Source organism: Pogoniulus pusillus, chromosome 21, assembly GCF_015220805.1.
Source record: "Pogoniulus pusillus isolate bPogPus1 chromosome 21, bPogPus1.pri, whole genome shotgun sequence".
Lineage (NCBI taxonomy): Eukaryota > Metazoa > Chordata > Aves > Piciformes > Lybiidae > Pogoniulus > Pogoniulus pusillus.
In genome coordinates, this window is record NC_087284.1 from 645242 (window position 1) to 664352 (window position 19111).

Consider the following 19111-nt stretch of genomic DNA (forward strand, 5'->3'; position numbering starts at 1 on the left):
ATGAAAATATTGAATACAGCATTGTTATCTAATAAACCCAAACTAGCCAGACAACATCATTGTGGCTAATAAAGTCAAGCTAGCAAGAGAAATCCTATTCTCTAAACATGTGGTAGATGAATTTAGTTTAAATGATACCTTAAGATATATTTTCTATTATCTAACTTTCGGGATTGCTCTGGAACAATGTTAACAGGCTGTGCTGTTTTTAATATGATGTGTTTGTGTATTGGGTTTAGCTGAGCTGGAGTTAGCTCTCCCCAGAGCATCTTTCTAGTGCTGTACTGTGCAGAGCTGTAGCTGGGTGTTGATAACACAGCAGCCTTTTGGCTGCTGAGGAACAAACACCAAGGCTGTGCTTTCCCAAGATTTCCCCCATCCCAAGAGTATGCTGAGGGGTGGGCAAGTGTGCTGGTTTGAAGCTAATTAGAATATTGTAATGAGAGAAACTAGATCATTGATTGTGAAAACAATGATGAAGTCTATATCATTCATTGGTTTGCCGGAAGGGATAAAAAAACAGAAAGTAAACAGTTTGTCCCACTCGGTTCTGTATGGCTGCTTCTATTTGCTTCCTCTTCACTCTGCTCTAATCTCTCTGCTAACAAATAACAACCTAAGCTTTGCTGGTTGTTTTTGTTTGCCTGTCTGGGAAAGTAGAGGGAGAAAGAGAGGGTAGAGAGGGTAGCTCTGAGCCCCTTCTGGGCAGTTTTCTTTGTCTGTATTATTTCTAATTTGTATATACCCATAAATACTTGTAAATATATTGTTACATATGCTTGTGTATTTTGCCTTGCTGTAAACACAGCTTCATCTTACTTCAAGCCCTCTGAGCTGGTCCGGTAAATTTCAGTGGTGGAGAGGGGGAGAGTTTCTAACCCACCACAGCAAGAGAACATGTATTTTGTCATCCTCTTGTAGAAAGCCCCCTCTGCGAGTATGCTGACATGCCATGGCTGCTTCGGGCTGCCCGATGGAGGAGCAGAGAGTTTGTACAGTGCCCTCTGTTGGAGGCTAGCCTTAAGAGACTGCAAAGCTGGCAGCAAGGTCTCCCCAAATCTTACACCTAGCTCTGATGAATTACGTTATCTCCCTAGGAGCCAAGGCATTTGCAACTGTTGGCTGACCTAGAAGACAGCAATATCTTCTCGTTGATAGCAGGCAAGAAACTGTATAATGCACCTGCAGAGTATGGATTTTGCATAAAGGTAATTATTCTCATTAAGTGCTCATTAAGTTCGAAATAGTGGTGGTGGCTTAGAGTCCTCCCAGCCCCCAGCAAAATGGCATTTGTGTGCAAAAGTCTGCAGGAAATTTCTGTGGTGAGGACTTATCTTCAGCGGCTTTGATTTGGCAGGCATGTCCTGTGAATCTTGCCATCATTTTATGTCATGCTTAACACTTTATCTGGTGTTCCTTTGGCTTGGGAAAGGTCTGTGCGAGAGCAGCTCGCTGTGGAAGCCTGATGTGCCTGTGGCATGGCCTTGGTTCACCTCACAGATACACTTTTTTTCCAAAAGCTTTAATTGAACAGGAAAGTTTCTATGGGCAGTGAGCGCCATAGCAACAAAGGACCAAGCTCTGGTCGGCTGTAATTGTACCATGACTGTGGGCCAGAGATTTGCATGCAGTTAAAGAAGATGATTGAAAAAACAAGCCCAGGGATCAGTATAGGTTGGAGACTGATCTGTTGGAAAGCAGTGAAAGGGAAAAGGATTCGGGGGTCCTGGTGGATGGGCGGTTGACCATGAGTCAGCAATGTGCACTCGTGGCCAGGAGGGGCAATGCCATTCTGGGGTGGGTTAGAAGGGCTGTGGTTAGTAGGTTGAGAGAGGTTCTCCTGCCCCTCTGCTCTGCTCTGGTGAGGCCACATCTGGAGTACTGTGTCCAGTTCTGGGACCCCAGTTCAAGAGGGACATGGAACTACTTGAGAGTGTCCAGCACAGAGCCACAAAGATGCTGAAGGGAATGGAACATCTCTGTTATGAGGAGAGCCTGAGGCAGCTGGGGCTGTGCTGCTGGGAGAGGAGATTGAGAGGTGACCTCAGCAATGGTTATCAATATGTGCAGGTGAGTGCCAGGAGGCTGGAGCCAGGCTCTGCTGGGTGATGCCTGATGCCAGCACAAGGGGCAATGGGTGGAAGCTGAGGCATAGGAAGTTTCACTGAAACATGAGGAGGAATTTTTTCCCTGTGAGGGTGACAGAGCCCTGGAACAGGCTGCCCAGTGGAATCTTCCTGTCTGGAGATACTGAAAACCTGCCTGGATGTGTTCCTGTGTGATCTGGTCTAGGAGATCCTGCTCTGGCAGGGGGTTGGACTGGATGAGCTTTGGAGGTCACTTCCAGCCCCTGATATTCTATGATTCCATGGTGATTGTCTTGGAAAACAAAAACAGTAAGAAGCAGCTGCCTTTGAGGATTTAAAAAAGTGTTGTGCTGATGGATGAGTTTGGAAAGTATTTCAAAGCTCCATGTATTTTTCTGAGAAGAAAATAAGGCTGGGAGCTGGTTTATTGATAGCAGCCATTCCAGAGCTACACAATATGGGTTTGCCTCAAAGAGCAGACTGGCTGCAGGACAGAGGCTAAACTGATGGAATTAGACTTTCAGGAGCTTTCAGTTATGGAAACTTTGCTCCTTCATCTCAAAATGAGGGCTCATAAAACTTCTCACAGTTCTAACAGGAGGAAAAAAAACACACCACAAAAAACCCCCAACGAACCAGTGCTTTGGTTCTGGTTCCAGCATGATCCAAGTACCTGCTACTGAACTACCTGAACTACAGGATATTTCAAAGCAAGCACTGATGTTTATCTCACTGGACCCAGCTAAGAAAGTGGTTTATTTCAAAGCATGTTTAGCTTCTCCTGAGCCTTAAATTCCAAGGGAGGGGAACTTTTTTCTGACCAGTTCTCAGATTGTGCATGTATTCTCTCTGCAATAAACTTAAGAGAGTAGTTTGCTTTCTACTGAATGTAGCTGACTTCCCTTTAATGCTTTGTAGCCCAACAGAGTGAGAAACGAAAGTAAGGAACTGAGATTGTTGTGTGCTGAAGACGAGCAAAGCAGGATGTGCTGGATGACTGCCTTTCGCCTCCTCAAGGTACCTATCTCTTCAGTGTGACTGGAGCTACACCTATAGTCAAGGTGCATTTGTTACTTTGTTCACAAGAACATAACTATGTTCTTAAATATCATCTTCCTCCAAAATGACAGAGCTAAGAGCAAGCTGTCAGGTAGACCCTCTCCCTTCTACATTTTTGAGCATAGGACAGACCTCAATTCCGTCCACATAGGAATCAAGTATGACTTTCATTTTCTGAGCCAAACTTTCAAGTTATCATAAAGCTAAAGGACAAGTTTTGACACTGGCGAGTAACCTCACCTAGAACAGGTTACTACCTGGAGCCTTTGTAAATGTTTCAGATTTCTAAGGTTCGGTTAGAAAGAGTAACAAAAATAAGCAGCCTTCTCTCCAGGAGAAAGTTACTCATACCTGAGAGCAAGCAATGAGATTTCTTGATGGTTTTTTTTTAAAGGAATCAGCATGGAAGGAACTGAGGAGAAAGTTGACTACTTCGTGTTCTTTGAAGCAGAGAACATCCTGGTTTTCATAGGGAAATGTGCAGAAGCTTTGGGTTGATTTGGTTTGGTTTTACATCTTTCCCCAGAAGATGCTGCCTTGAAAACTACAGTGTTTTCTGTACCTTACCACAGCCTCCTTCCTGTTAAAGGGAAGGCATATATTACAAAACATGATAGATTTGAACAGACTATGAGTTACCCTTGAAAAGGCCATTCAGTTATCCTACCCTCCAGTATTCTGTGCCAAAGTATAACATACAAAATAGAGGCTTTTGCAAAATGGTAGTGCAGTACTATACTAGATAGATATCCACCAGAATAGGATGGAGAACCTTGAGTTCAGTCAACTTTGCTTCTCTCTGTAGCAAACAGGTAATTACAGATTTGGAAATGAGGGCACAGCTGTTCCCTGTGGCTGTTGAGGTCAGTGTGCCAGCATCCTGCTGGTGGTTGCCACATCTTAGGCTGCACCCAGCGTGGGATGTGAAACCCAGGAGTAGCTGCAGGCACCGGGTCTCACTCTCCTGAACGAATGGAGCTGCTTTTCTTGCCTAAGTAGCAGCCCACATCATTGAAGCCTTCACACCCCTCTCCGTCAAAAAACTCATTTCATACCCACCTGCTGAAGAAGATGTGTTCCTGCAGCATGGGTGCAAGGAGCTCAAAAGGGGCAGAGCAACAGAAAATGGGAGATTGTACTGGTACTACCGAGGTTCCCACTGTTGCATGTGCATTGGTTATTCATCCTTTTCGAAACAGTTCGTCTCTTTTGCTTATCCTCAAGACATGATGGTTTGCTACAACTACCCATTCCTCTTCCTGTGCAGGCTGGCTATCATGCAACAACTCATAAGCACAGGGGAAAGCAAATCAGACTCCTAGGCCTGTGGGTATGAAAATACAGTTCCTGTTCCCTGTCTATATTAAGTGGTGCTCTCCAAATATTAACTCACATCTTAACTGCGGTACAGAAATTCCTAAGTTGCTACCAAAGCTTTAGTGTGGGCCAGGATGCAAGAAGCAAGCCATTGCAAGATGCATATTTGATTTCTGTGGTGCTGTTACCTCTGCTGGCTCTAATAATCTGGTCCCCAGTTACTTGTCTCGAGCTGAATATACACTAACAACTATGGTAAGAGTTTTGGTCCCTGGGCAAGTCCAGGTGTTTTTCCCTCAGCTCTCTTTTTGCTATTTATACATTGTCTGCATTGTGGGGAACGTGCTCAAGCAAAAGATCAGGTAATTGAGGTGAGCCGTGCATGAAGATGCCCCTTGCTCTGAAGAAATCAGTTACACTGGTCAAGGCACCAGTGTTTCTGAACGGCAGTGGAAAACCTTCACAGAGTACAGAAGTAAAACCTTCACAAAGTACAGAATTAGCTGTTCCTACCAAATCTGTAGCCATGCATCTTGCCGCAACCATTCAGAGGAATCTTTCTTTGCAGTGCAGTCTATGGCGGCAGTAGTTCTGTGTGGCACTAATTCGTGTTTGCTGGCATGCACCCTTAGGCAGTTAACCTTACAGGAAGGACAAGTGGTTGTTTTTAAGGATGCTGAAAGAATTGCCCCTCAATTCAAGAGAGATGTTGAGGTACTGGGATGTGTCCAGAGAAGGGCAATGAAGCTGGTGAGGAGAGGCCGAAGGAGCTGGGGGGTGTGCAGCCTAGAGAAGAGGAGGCTCAGGGCAGACCTCATTGCTCTCTACAACTAACTGAAGGGAGGCTGTAGCCAGGTGGGGTTGGGCTCTTCTCCCAGACAATCAGCAACAGAACAAGGGGACACAGCCTCAAGCTGTGCCAGGGCAGGTTGAGGCTGGATGTTAGGAAGAAGTTGTTGTCAGAGAGAGTGATTGGCATTGGAATGGGCTGCCCAGGGAGGTGGTGGAGTCGCTGTCCCTGGAGATGTTCAGGAAAAGCCTGGCTGGGGCACTTAGGGCCATGGTCTGGTTGGTTGGCTAGGGCTGAGCGCTAGGTTGGACTGGATGAGCTTGGAGGTCTCTTCTAACCTGGTTGATTCTATGATTCTAACTTACCTAGCTGGAAAGCTCCTTAGTACTGAGACTAAGTCCCCACAGACATGGCTGATTCTATGATGAAGGAACCAACCCCTTGCAACCCCTAACATCCTGTAATCCTGTGTCTAGTCAGGGAAAATTAAGACTATGACCAAGGTTGTGGCTGTGACCCTCCTTTTTATTAGCTTACTGATTTAGCTTTCCATAATCATATATTACCCTATTTACGAAACCATATATAATTGTGTACCTCTAGGGAAGGCACTGCATAAGTGTTTTTCTATGATCCTCACTACCAGTGTTGTTAAAACCTATTGTGTTCAGTGAGGAGCAGGACTGGAGTTCAACCACCTTATTTTTATACAAATGAGAAAGTACCAGAAGTGTTCTTTCCTGATGAAATCTATTGCAAGAGCCAGAAAGTTAGAAAGCTTCTTACTTTTGGGCATTATGAAAAGAGAGTTTGAACAGGTTGTTTTATTAAGGTCACATTACTAGAAAGCAGGTTGATAGGTGTTCTACCCTAAAGTGAAAGTCTGTGCTCTGTAAGGGAAACGTGGCAATGGCCGAAGCAGCAGCAATTACCTCTGTGTTTCACTCAGGCTTGCGAAAGTCCTGTCTTTGAAATAAAACGTGTTGCACAGCTTTACTGCTTTGTTGCCACCTGCCAGTCACTGTTGCTGAGTTCAGATGTGTTTGGGCAGTGTTTGGTCATAAAACAAACTGGTGGCACTGTGTTCCAGTGGAAGTGGTATTATGAAATCACTACTTTTTTTTTCCCCCATTATTTTGATTAATAATGTTCTTGCATTTCTATTGGCAGTATGGAATGCTACTGTATCAGAATTACAGGATTCCCCAGCAGAGAAAAGCCATGCTTCCACACTTTTCCACTCCAGTAGTAAGTAATGAACTTTACCTCCTGTGTGTGTGATGTTGCATTTACTTCTGCACTTTAAAAGTGGGAAACGTTATGCTAGGAGCTGTAAATTCAGCGCGGTGCAGCCAGTCGCTGTTCCGCGCACGTTTTGTGTGAGGGGAGCTTCTCTGGGCGGCTCTCCATTATCTTTGGCTTACGTGATCCACGGGACTGGAACATCTTGGCTACGGCAGGCACTTCAAGATCTGCAGTACAGACATCTGGCTGTCTCTGTAGAAGGCAGCCTGGGTCTGGCAAAGCTAACACGTAAATTTCCTAGAGCATATTGGGCCAAGAGCTGACTGTTAGCTGTCTAAAAGTGAAAAACCTATATTTGGATCCCAACTGGCCCTGAAAGTGATTGGATTACAGTAATAGGCCAAGTAGGCAATTTGAGTGATACAGATTTTATTCTCAGCCTTTGAATCCTCTCCCTCTGGCCTAAAAAGAGGAGCCTACAAATGTTTTGGAAGTGGGAAAACAAGTTGTCTTTTCTGTGCTATTGAAAGATAATTTTGGATGGTCTTCTGAACCAAAACATCTTTAAATTAAACTCTCAGGCTGGATTTATCTTTCCCTGTTTTTTTAAACAAGTGAAAATTCCTTTTCAGAGAAGTGTATCTGAAAACTCACTAGTAGCAATGGATTTTTCGGGCCAAATAGGACGAGTAATTGAAAATCCTGCTGAAGCACAGAGTGCTGCCTTGGAAGAAGGACATGCTTGGAGGGTAGATATCTTCTCTTCTTTTCTATTTTTGTAATTAGTGTCTGTTGAGAGCCAAAACACAGAGTGTGCTATGATGCTAGTGCAGTGCTGGTCACAGTATAGTTTAGCTCCGACCTGAAGCAATCACACTGCAAGCATGCAGATCTGAAAGTCAATATCCATCTTTAGCAAAACTGTCACATTCACAACAACCTTCTACCACTGCTTCTCTGTCCCCCTAGTGTCCAGAGGAAAGTTGAGGGGGAAAGCAGACCCACCAGAACTTTACTGCCAGTTTGCAAAACCAGTCTCTGAGGAGGAATATGTCAAATTAAATGCTTCCCCACATGGAAGAGGCTGGGGCTCTGACTAATGGCTTGCTCCCAGTAAGTTTAATTGCAGAATATACAAGAGGCAGGACCTCTTGCAATGAAAACTGATGTAACTTGTTTATAGTGTCTTGTGGACAGACAGCTGCAGTACAAGTTTTCAAGTTTTCCCACATGCTCGTCTCTTAGGGAATAGGAGTCACTCCTGAAGCACTAGCCAGTGCTGTATGTATGGGAGGGAAATACTGCTTGATTTACCACGTGCCTGGTGTTTTACCTGAGCAGAAACATATCAGACTTTTCTTTTTTCTGTCTTTTTTTTTTCTTTGTTTTTTCTTTTTGTTCTTGTTTTTTTTTGTTGTTTTTTTTAATAGATAACTGTGCTTTCATCATTAACATCTGGCTTGTGTTTTAAGCCAACCGAAATGAGCTGCTGCTTGTAGATTAGCTCCCTTTTTCTCATCTTTGCGTTAAACCTGCCCAGCCCCCAGTTTCCTGTAAATTAAATCTCTATTGCATGTGCACTAATTCTCTTCTGTCGAGGCTTTAGTGTGGATTTAACGGTAATTCATTTTTTCCATAGAAACGCAGCACGAGAATGAACATCTTGGGTAGCCAAAGTCCACTCCATCCTTCCACACTGAGTACAGGTAAATTCTGCTGCTTTGTAAGCATAGTGTCAGTGCAAACCAAATGTGCATTTCATGTAGAGACAGAGCGCAGGCATGTGTTGTTAATGCCTTGATGTGAAATAAAATGTTTATCAGTAGCTTCTGCCTCATTAACATGCTTACCCATGCAAAGAGGGTTGAAGGAACTCCTTTCCCTTTGAAGGTGCCCTTCAAGCTCTTCTTCAATGTTAATATTGCAAAACCCAGTTTTTATAAAAAGAGAGACTCCATAAATCATAGAATCAGTCAGGGTTGGAAGGGACAACAAGGATCATCCCGTTCCAACCCCCCTGCTATGGCCAGGGACACCTCACACTAGGTCAGGCAGTCCAGAGCCTCATCCAGCCTTGGCCTTAAACACCTCCAGGGATGGCGCTTTTGCCACTCCCCGGGCAGCCCATTCCAGGGTCTCACCGCCCTCATGCTGAAGAAATGCTTCCATTTAAAGCAATCCAGAAGTCAATTGTTTTGCTTAGACAAGAAAAGTCAATGAGTGACCTGTTAGTCTTTAAAGGAGTCTTGAAGACCAAATGAGGGTCTAAAAGACTAAAGAATAGCGTTCATGCCAAAATAACTGAATAATGTAAAATGCAGATGGTTGCAACATGAGTGCTGAACACCTCTGTGAGATTGTAAGTTTATTGAATCAATAGGAAATTGTGTATTAACATCCTGGCCTTAGAGGAAACGCAGCCATTCTTGTTTCTGTTTTGCGGGACGGAATTAAAAAGCACCATTTGAAGAAAAATGTAACAATAAAAGTAAAATTATTTGGTGGTAACTCCACCCTTGAAAGCATAACAAGCTAAAGTGCTTTTCATTATTTGGGAGTTAGGGAAACTTAGTTCTAACTCATTAGCTTATACTTTGTATTGTAAGAATTGTTTGGTCACAACATTTTCAAGAAGCAACAAAAAGGCAATACCAGAAGAGATTTCTCTCACTAACCTAACTGTATATCTGCAAATCAGAAGATAGTGAGGTCATGCCTGTCTCCTTGGTATGCTGAGTCAATATAATGTCTACTGCATTTTCTAGTATCAATTCACTTTTACAGTAATTTATGGAAAATCTTCTATTCTGTAACAAAGCTACACCCACTTTTAAAATGTTTAGATAATTAGTGTGTGGGGAAAAAATGATGTGTGTGTTACTGGTTCAGCAGTCCTCTCTTTCCCTCTTTTCCTTCCCACCTCCAGTTATTCATAGGACACAGCACTGGTTTCATGGCAGAATCTCTAGAGAAGAGTCTCACAGGATTATTAAGCAGCAAGGCCTTGTAGATGGGTAAGTACTCCTGTTGCTTAGTATTTACGATCTATAGTATATGTTCTAGACAAGAGCACAAGTTCTGCTGTAAGGTTCTACAGCATTGTGAGCACTTCTGAGTAACACAAGTCTTGAGTAGTCCCATTACAACCTGTCTGGACTTGAGAAAGTAAGAGTATGTTTGCTGGAGCGGGTTCTAACTCTTACTTTGAAACATGAAATACCAAGAATGCACAACACTTTTCTCCAACAGAGGCAGTCAGGTTTTAGAGAATGTTAGAATTTGAAATGCCGTTTGCCTACATGTTTGTAATTGGCCATTTGTGCTCATTTGCATGAATCAGAGCAGTTACGATGAGGCCTTACTACTTCTCTTCTAGAGCAAAGTTGCACTGTTGTAGTGCTCTGTAAAATGTCTGTACTTGAAACTGCAGTGCTTTCTGAGCGTTATTTATATGTAGTAATAGTTATTGAAGGGGATTTACTTAAACTGCATTCAGTGGTTTTTCATTTGTAGGATGGGAGGAGCACGGTTGCCTTCAGTTCACTAATCTCACTGCTGTCACAGTTAAGGTAGAAACTTCAATGTTGGCTTCTCAGGAGACAGTCAAGCTTAAACCTCTTCTGGCATTTTCTGACTCAGGAGCATCACTAAACTTTGTGAAAAATGAACTACATTAGAGAAACAGAAGTTGCTTGTGCATGTACATCCTCATCATGGTTTTGATTTTTGGGGGGGAGATTTTTGCTGCGCTGCAGCTATTGGGTTTTAGCTTAGCAGGTCAAACAGAGAAGAGAGGCTGAGAAAGCAATGGTGCACTGCTGACTTGTTTGGTTTCTAGTCCTCTCACACTATAGGTCTTGGACTCATTTCGACTTGCTACCTTACGCATCACAGAATGTAAGGGCTGGAAGGGCCCTCTGAAGATCACCTAGTCCAATCCCACTGCCTAGAGTAAATCACATGGGAATGTGTCCAGGCAGGTTTTGAATCTAGTGGCCCACCCTTCTTGGGGTTTTCATAAGTGTGTCAATGCCTTTGAAGCAGCACTACATCCATTCCTGGACAGTTTACTCACTGTGGAAGGTGAATTGGCTGTAATGAGGTCACTCAGCAGTGGCAAAGGCACCATGTCACCTATGTGCTGCGAGATTTGAACATCATAATTTTCATGACATAAAAGTCTTGCCTTGTGTTTTCCTCCTTTATGTGTCCTTGACCAAAAGAAGGTAGAAAGTTAACATTGTTCTGATGGCTCATGTAAGATGTTCAGTGGTGTATATATGCAGCTGATACTACTATCATCTGGCTGTTTCTGGACGCTACTTTTGAAGACGCGTCTGTCTTTATAGACGTTGTGTGGAAAGCCTGTTGCTTGCCAGAAGTTAATCAAACACTTGCAGGATTACTTGGCCTGAGCTTTGTTTTGTGCTACCAGCTTATGATACCATTCATTATCTGAAATAGCTAGGTGAGATACCTGCATGCACTGCAGTAACCACACTGCAAGGGCAGGTAAGAGTTTTCTCTCTGACATGAATCCTCACGTGTAAAGTCTTTGGTCCCTTTTTCACACATATGGTCTTGCTAGGGATGTTCAAATACCATGCTTCATTTTCAGTGGTGGCAAGACACACTTGTATCTGAGTACTGAACTGGCTCTGGTTATGATGGTGCATTCTGAAGAGCTGGAGTAAATTCTTTCGGGTTCATAAAGCTACATGTAGTTTTTGCAACTTAGCCTTGCAAAAATATGTTCCTGGATGAGTGGTTAGCAATTCAGAGGGGTTTTGAGGCCTGCGCTAGTACTACACTTGGCCATCTCACAAATCCACTAGAGATTAGTACTGTGAACCTTATGCCAAAGGTAATTCATGTTTCCTGTAGCACAGAGAGATTCTCCTCCCTTAGTTCAAAAATGTGAAAGGAAGTAAACATTATTTACTAGGGTTTTTCTCCTCCTTTTCTAAGTATGTCTTTAAATCATTTGAGTTACAACTTCAGTTTTGTGGGTCAACATAAAAGTAACAGTTGCATAGTGTGTGTGATGTTGCTAGAAGAACTCCTAAAGTATATTTCCAGTGACGCTGAGGGAAAAACACTGTGGTCATTTTAGAGGAGAAATGAATGAGCGTGCATTTTCCCCATCTTGGTAATGTGGATACTACTTAACCAATAAGTCATTTTAAGAAAGTACTGAGCTGTTTCTGAGCAACTGAACTGAAAAATAATTTTGCTAACGCTGAGAGGGGGAACAGATTCTCATGTGTTACTTTCCCATCTGTGTAAATCCAGATTTGCTTTGGAGTTAAATGAGAACTTGTCTTCATGAGAGGAATGGAAAGCTCAGACAGAGATACCCTTTAAAAAGCAATCATGCATGCATTCATAGTGGAAGAACTACTATCATCATCCTTCACTTCTTGTTTCCTCATCTATTAATGTTGCATAACCATGGCACAAAAACTGAAAGAAACTTTCCAGTTGCAGAACTGCCTGTTAATGCAACTAAAGAAGAGTTAGGCAATAGCACAAAATGACTCAGCAGTTCTGATCATTTATGAGGAAATGCACTGTGCTATTCAGTGTGCACTTAACAATGTTCTCTCCTAGGCTATTTCTTCTCCGGGACAGCCAAAGCAATCCAAAGGCATTTGTACTTACTCTCTGCCATCATCAGAAAATAAAGCATTTTCAGATCTTGCCGGTAAGCAGATTAATTTTAGTACTCATCACAAACATTTGAAATCCTAAATCTTTGCCAGTGTCTGCAGAGACCTCTTACCAATTACTGATGTAATTAACAGGGATGTTTCCACTAGCAGGCATATTAGCAGTATTCTCTAGAACTGTCAGATGTCTAATTGAATTTCATAACATTGCCTGGAGAACAAGTGGAAGACACTTAGGTGTAGAAATAGTACACAAAAGTTACTTTGTATGACCAATAGCAACAGCAGTGGCAGTTGTCTTCCCATCACTTAGGCAAACATAGAATAACTTACAGAAACTTCAACAAGTTTTATTCTGGAGGTCATCCAATAACATTGGGCTTTTAATAATGTTACACTGAGACGTCAGGAACCCATCTGACTTTTATTTTGATCAAAAAGAAGTTTAAGACCTCTTTATTGGTTCAAACCCTCTTCCCTTGCTTCGCCTGCCGGTTTTACAAACAGGTAACAAATATTTTAGGGGTATTTTTGTTTTGTGTAATGAAGACCAGCGCTGTCTCTGCAACGTCCATAAACGAAACATATAAAGTTGCTTTAACATGCGTTCTATTCTAGTGCTGTGCCTGGTTTCAGGAAGATCTCTGGGCACTGGGTTGTTTGGGGCAGTGCCCATAATTTATCTTACGCTATACACTTCTTTATGTTTTGCCATGCTTGCATCTCTTCAGGTGCATTCTAACTTGAAAAGGATGTTTTGTTTCCCCAGTGTGAAGATGATGGACAGATGTTTTTCAGCCTGGATGATGGGAACACCAAATTTAGTGATCTAATCCAGCTTGTTGAATTCTATCAGCTAAACAAAGGAGTCTTGCCCTGCAAACTCAAACACCACTGCATCCGAGTGGCCTTATGACCTCCAATCTGACTCTCACTGAAAACTGGATTTGCTAGAAGAGTAATTGTAAGAGAAGGTTGACACTGGGGAATTGGCTGATTTGTAAGTTGGTAAAAACAAATAAAAATATTATGCACCTTGGGACTCTGAAAGGGATGGATTCAACAGGTGCCAACAGACCAAGATTGCTGGTTTGTCTAACACCCAAGAGTGATTGCTGCTGAGTGTCCCAGCATCCCAAAAATGGGGGGAGGGTATGTAAAAACCATGAGTAAATTTGAAACAAAACTGGAAGCTGTCTTGACTGGGCCACTTAACAGGAACAAGTGCGAAGAGAAATCTTTGAAAAGAACTCTTGCCCTGGAATAATCTTGACAATTGAGACTAGTGTGTTTACTTTTTGTATTGATCACTTTTTTTGCACTCCTTTGTTTTGGATATTGTATGCAGCCTGTATCAGGAGCTGATGTGGCTTTTAAAATTCATGCAGGAATTGGGTACTAATCTGCACCCTAAAAATGTATGGAATGCTTCAGCCTAAAAGGATCTAGAAGAAAATCAAGAGAAGTGTGTGTGTGCGCCTGTGTGTGCGTGTACATGCGTGCGCCTTTGTGTCTCAGAATTCCTCTGGAGACCTGGTATTTAATGGTCTGCAGATGTCTTTGAAGAAGCAATGAGGATGCAAGTCTAAAAGAACTTACCACCATACATACTCTTCAAACTTGTAGCATTATGGCTGTAGTACATTGATGGCGTATTAGTGGCATCCAGTCATGCAAAGACTGTATTAGATTCTATGCACAAATTTTTATTACTGGAGTGGTGGTTTATTTTTTACAGCCTTTTGACTGTTTTCCTGAGGAAACTTACTGTTACTAAATAGAATAGGATTGAATGACTACACTTGTATTTGAAACCACCATTTTTTGTGAGAAGATTCTTCTGCGGGTAGTCTTAGTATGACAGAATAACTTCAAAAAACAAAAACAACCAACAAAAATCAAAACAGTGTTCTTAGCTTTATAGCTCCTTGAATTTTCAGACTGTTTCAGAAAGCTCTTTCTGTATAATAATGCTGCAGTGAGACAAAGCTCTGCTGGGGAATAGGACATAAAAAGAACTGTACCCCTTCTGCTTTCTGTAGGGCCATGAAAGTTTACATGGTGAGAAAGAACATACTGGGAATGGAAACACATTTGATTGTCAACTCTCTGCTGGCAGTATCATCCATTGAGGTAACTAGCCATCCCTGTGTCATACACACTAAAGCATGCCAGTCTGTATGGCAGACCAGCACGTATCCTGCTCTGGTGCTGATCTGTCATCAGAACTACTTTATCGTTAATGTTTAAATCAATATTTAATGTTTACACAACAACACTTTCTGGTGATAAATCGGTATTAAAGCTAGACAGGTCTCACCTCAATCATTCTTTCAATGGTGTGGCTGGTGCAGGATCTGTTACTGAACTAACTTCCCAGTACTTCATGCAGTTAGCCACAGTAAGAAGTGTTCCAGCCTGGGACCTTGCAGAGCACAGTGCAGAAGGGAGCATTCTGAGAGACTGATGCAGGCTAGTTCATCCTTACTAACATTTGCCACTAGGTTTGAAACCCTAGCCATCTGAAAGGGTAAAGAAGGAAAACCAGTTCTACACCTTTAAGTCTTCATGTATTGTTGGGAGTAGTTTAAGAAAAACCACAACCTGCCTGAGTCATTCATATCGGCTTACAACTATGTCAATGGTATAGAAACACTGTATTTTAGTTTACAGAACACATTTAGTACTCTTTTTTCCATTTACTGTCTAGCTATTAAAAATGAAGAAACTTGATTTTGGTTTTGGTAGAAGCCTTTTCTTTCCTTTGTTCGGTTTTGTTTGTGGTTGTTTTTTCTCCTTCTTGTTTTGGTTGCGGGTTTTTAGTTTGGTTTGTTGTTTTGGGTTTCTTTTTTTAAGTGTACATAGTGAGATGAGTGTTCCTGCTTTCTAGCCAATGTATTTTAAAACCTTGAAAATTTAAGCTAACTTAAGTCTGACTTCACTTTGCATGCTTCTATTTGGCCCCTATTAGGAAAAAAAAAGATACTTGTATTGACTACATTACCAGTTTAATAAGACCATTTATGCTGTAGTTTTTAAGTTCTTCTGTTTACATAGCTTAGTAACAGCCATGCATTTTTCCTAGTAGGCAAATAGTATTTGCAGTGTTTCATGTGGATAAAAAAATTAAAAAATGCTTCTTATTTAAAATTGAGAATAAAAACTTTGACTATAAATCATGATTTTGGTATGTAGATGGTTGACTTAGAATTTTGTACTTTTCCCAGCTTAAGTGAGCTGTTTTGAGAAAGTGACCACCTAAAAAGTGGTAACAATCTTACTTTAGCAGATCACTGCTTTGTCTTCTTTTCTGCTGGCAAACAGTCAACTCCACCTTAGTTTTCCAACAGAGTCAGCTGGCTGCCAGCTCAGAATACCAAGGACTGAAGGACATTTGACTCTTATTTTTGTATTTAAATGACATGAATGTAAAGGGGATGCTCAGGGTTGTTTTGGAGCCTGTTGAATTTTTATCTTTTTGCCTGTGATTTTATTTTCTAAATAAATACTTCATGTAGCAATCTTGAAAATGTTGAGAAGGAAAATGCCAAACCGTTTTGGTAATGAGGTTACTAGTTAAGTTATGTTACGATAGGTGTTAAAGTACAAAAACCTTTTTATTTGTTAATTAATCTTGAAGAAACACGTGCCTCAGTTTAGATGTTTTGTCTTATCTTTTCTGCACTAAATACCTGACAGTTTGACCAATCAATGCACCTTTCCAGTGGCAAGACTTGCTTATCGTAAATTATATTGTCACAATGCAAGATTTAGTGACTGTAAAATGGAATAAAGTTAAAAGTTTCAGGGAATGCAAAAGGTATTAACTTAAGAGACAAAACCTTTATTCAATATGCTTTGCTTCATACTGTAAATAGCTTTTTGGCTTGTGAACCTAAATGTAATCTTTCAGGTATTTTTGTACAAATAAGGGACTGATATTCTGTTTCTTGTAATTAGAAATAAACGTTAATACAATGCTATTCATTTTACATTGGAATGAATGTCATCTTTTGGACACGTCTACATCCAGCTCTCTCTTGCCTTAACTGTGGGTTGTTTGGGGTGGGTTATATTAAACAGCCTTTAAGAAGAGCTAAGAGGACAACACAATCCCCAAGACTGCTTCATTCTGGCTTTTCTGTCTCAAGATTCTTATTATGACAGACTGTCCTTTATTTAAAAATGAACTTTTGCACCCTTGTTTTGGGGAAAATTGGGGGATATTCTGCTGTGACATTTACAGTGTGGGAAGGCTGCTAGAATCAAATCAGGATATATACCGTGAACATCTGTTGTGTCACAAATAAAGCTATAATTCACTGAAAATGTGCATTCTGCAAAAAGCACTTTATTGGCTCGATAGCTCTTGTATCAGAAAACTTTTCAATAGTGCTTTCAGAAGGTAATTCTTTTACCCCTGTAAATCCATGCATTTGAATGGTCCACCAGCACTTGGATAGAAGAGCACAAAATATGTTTTTGCTTTAAAATGCCATTGAGAGGGAGATGGGTGGCTCTGGTGGTAGATAGAACAATAAAAAATTGGAAATGTTTCACTTTTTTTTTGTTGAACACAATCCTTTCCTGTTTCTACTTTGCTAATCCATAGAAGCCATCAAAGTGCATGCCACTTCAAGCATTAGTCACACTCTGGCTCCTGCATACTGCGTCTTCATGTGTGTTTGTATTGCACTGGGGCATGAGTTATATGTTAGCATGATGAAATACATTCATCAGCACATAAAACCAGAGTGCTTAATTGGGGGCTTGATATTCTCAAAAATGTTTGTATCTGGAGATTGAGTGTTAAAAGAGTTCACTGTCCTCCCTGTAACAACTTCTTTCACTCAATTGAACAAAGGGGGCTGCCTGCTTACAAAAGTTTTTAAAGCATCTATTTCTTGCTTACCTAAAGGAAGCTGCATTAACAGTTAAACTGACCCCCTCTGTAATCACAGGCTCACAGGATGTCAGGGCTTGGAATGGACCCAAAGAGATCATCAAGTCCAACCCCCCCCTGCCATACAATTTAGCTCAGGTCACAGAGGAACACATCCAGACAGGCCTTGCAGAGAAGGAGACTCCACAACCTCTCTGGGGAGCCTGTTCCAATGCTCTTACAGTCAAGAAGTTCCCCCTTACATTGAGGCGGAACCTCCTGTGCTGCAGCTTCCATCCATTGCTTGTTGTTCTGTCCCAGGGAGCAAGTGAGGAGAGCCTGACACCCCCCCCCCCCCCCCCCCCCCCCCCCCCCTTCCCCACCTTCCTGACCCCCAGCCCTCAGATATTTTGTGAACATTGATTAAATTCCCTCTCAGTCTTCTCTTCTCCAAACTAAACAGCCCCAGGTCCCTTAGCCTCTCTTCATCAGGCAGTGCTTCAGTCCCCTGATCATCCTGGTAGCCCTCTGCTGGACCTTCTCCAGCAGATCCCTGTCCCTCTTAAACTGGGGAGCCCAAAACTCCAAAACTGAAGGCAGTACTCAAGATGAGGTCTCAGCGGGGCAGAGTAGAGGGGGAGGAGAACCTCCCTGGATCTGCTGGCCACACTCTTCTAAATACACCCCAGGATCCCATTGGGCCTCTTGGCCACCAGGGCACATTGCTGTGCCATGGATGTTCTTCACCAGCACTCTCAGGTCCCTCTCCACAGGGCTGCTCTTCAGCAGATCACCTTCCAGCCTGTACTGGTGCAGTTTATTATCCCTCCCCAGATGCAGGACTCTGCACTTGTCCTTGTTGAACCTCATTTGGTTCCTCTGTGCCCAGCTCTGTCTGTCCAGGTCTCACTGTGCGGCAGCACAGCCTTCAGCTGTGTCAGCCAAGCCTCCCAGTTTGGTGTCATCAGCAAATTTGTTGAGCAGACTGTCTGTCTGTGCCCTCATCAATGACATTGATGAAGATGCTGAACAGCACCAGACCCAGCACTGATCCCTGGAGGACTCCATCGGTTACAGCTCTCCAGCTGGACCTGGCACCATTAATCTCTTTGAACTTTGTCTTGTAACCAGTTCCTAATCCACCTCACTGCCTGCTCTTCCATCCCACACTTCCTGAGCTTGCTCACTAGGATGTCATGGGAGACAGTGTTAAAAGCCTTGCTAAGGTCAAGGTAGACTAGACCCACTGGTCTCCCCAGGACTACCCATTCAGTTATGGCATCATAGAACGTTATCAGTTTAGTCAAGCATGACTTCCCCTTGGTAAATCCATGCTGACAATCATTGTGACAATCATTACAACTATGATTATACACAAACTTGGGGGGAGGGGAGGAAGAAATACTGAAAAACAACAAACCGACTTCCCAAACCCACCCACTTTACTATATGTATTACGTTTGGAACAGGCATCTTTTGGAAGACGGCACGCAACCAAAAAGCAGTGTGGTAAAAAGGTGTTGGTAGACCTGCCCAGTGGCAGGAAAATATTGTCTGCCTATTTGTCCAAACTGCCCACAAACTGTGGCAAGTGCAAAATTACACCTGTAAAATCTGCCTCTAGATGTTAACAGCAGGTATCTGTGGTGTCAGTGTCACCAGCACAAAGTAAGCTGTGTCAACCGTGGGCATGTGGTACAGATAGGAGGTCTGTGCTGCTTTTAGATGAGTTGCAAGACAACAGACATAATGTCTGATCCCACGTGTATACTTCTAGCATCAAGTTCACCTTGCAAAACACCTTCAATGCATCTGAACCTGTAAGTATACTTGTATTAGATCAGTGTTTTACAGCATGTGGCTGCAGCACTTCTATCCTGATACACAGAACCATACAGCTAGGTTTACTTTAACATCAAACCGCTGCTTCAGTCTGTCCCTGCAAAGCCAGATGAGAAAAATATCAGCAGGTGAGTCACTTCCCTTCAAGCAAGTCATACTAGATAACTTTGGGTTTATGTTATTGCTAATTTAGTGATGCTTTAATCTGGCTTGTTAATAA

At 42.3% G+C, this 19111-nt stretch overlaps 1 protein-coding gene across 2 annotated transcripts in view; it reads left to right on the forward strand.

Moving 5' to 3' along the window:
• Positions 1-16496, forward strand: part of GRB10 (growth factor receptor bound protein 10) — a 191555-nt gene extending 175059 nt beyond the window's left edge. The window contains exons 10-17 of one of the 2 annotated variants that reach the window (XM_064160740.1): positions 1098-1208; positions 3006-3104; positions 6424-6501; positions 7131-7247; positions 8138-8204; positions 9425-9512; positions 12109-12202; positions 12937-16496. In XM_064160740.1, the coding sequence (XP_064016810.1) occupies positions 1098-1208; positions 3006-3104; positions 6424-6501; positions 7131-7247; positions 8138-8204; positions 9425-9512; positions 12109-12202; positions 12937-13083 (801 nt within the window). In that variant the 3' untranslated portion in view covers positions 13084-16496. Of the gene's footprint in view, positions 1-1097; positions 1209-3005; positions 3105-6423; positions 6502-7130; positions 7248-8137; positions 8205-9424; positions 9513-10011; positions 12203-12936 lie in introns of those variants that run through there. The other variant, XM_064160741.1, reaches the window with a different exon arrangement.
• The last annotated feature ends 2615 nt before the right edge of the window (positions 16497-19111 follow it).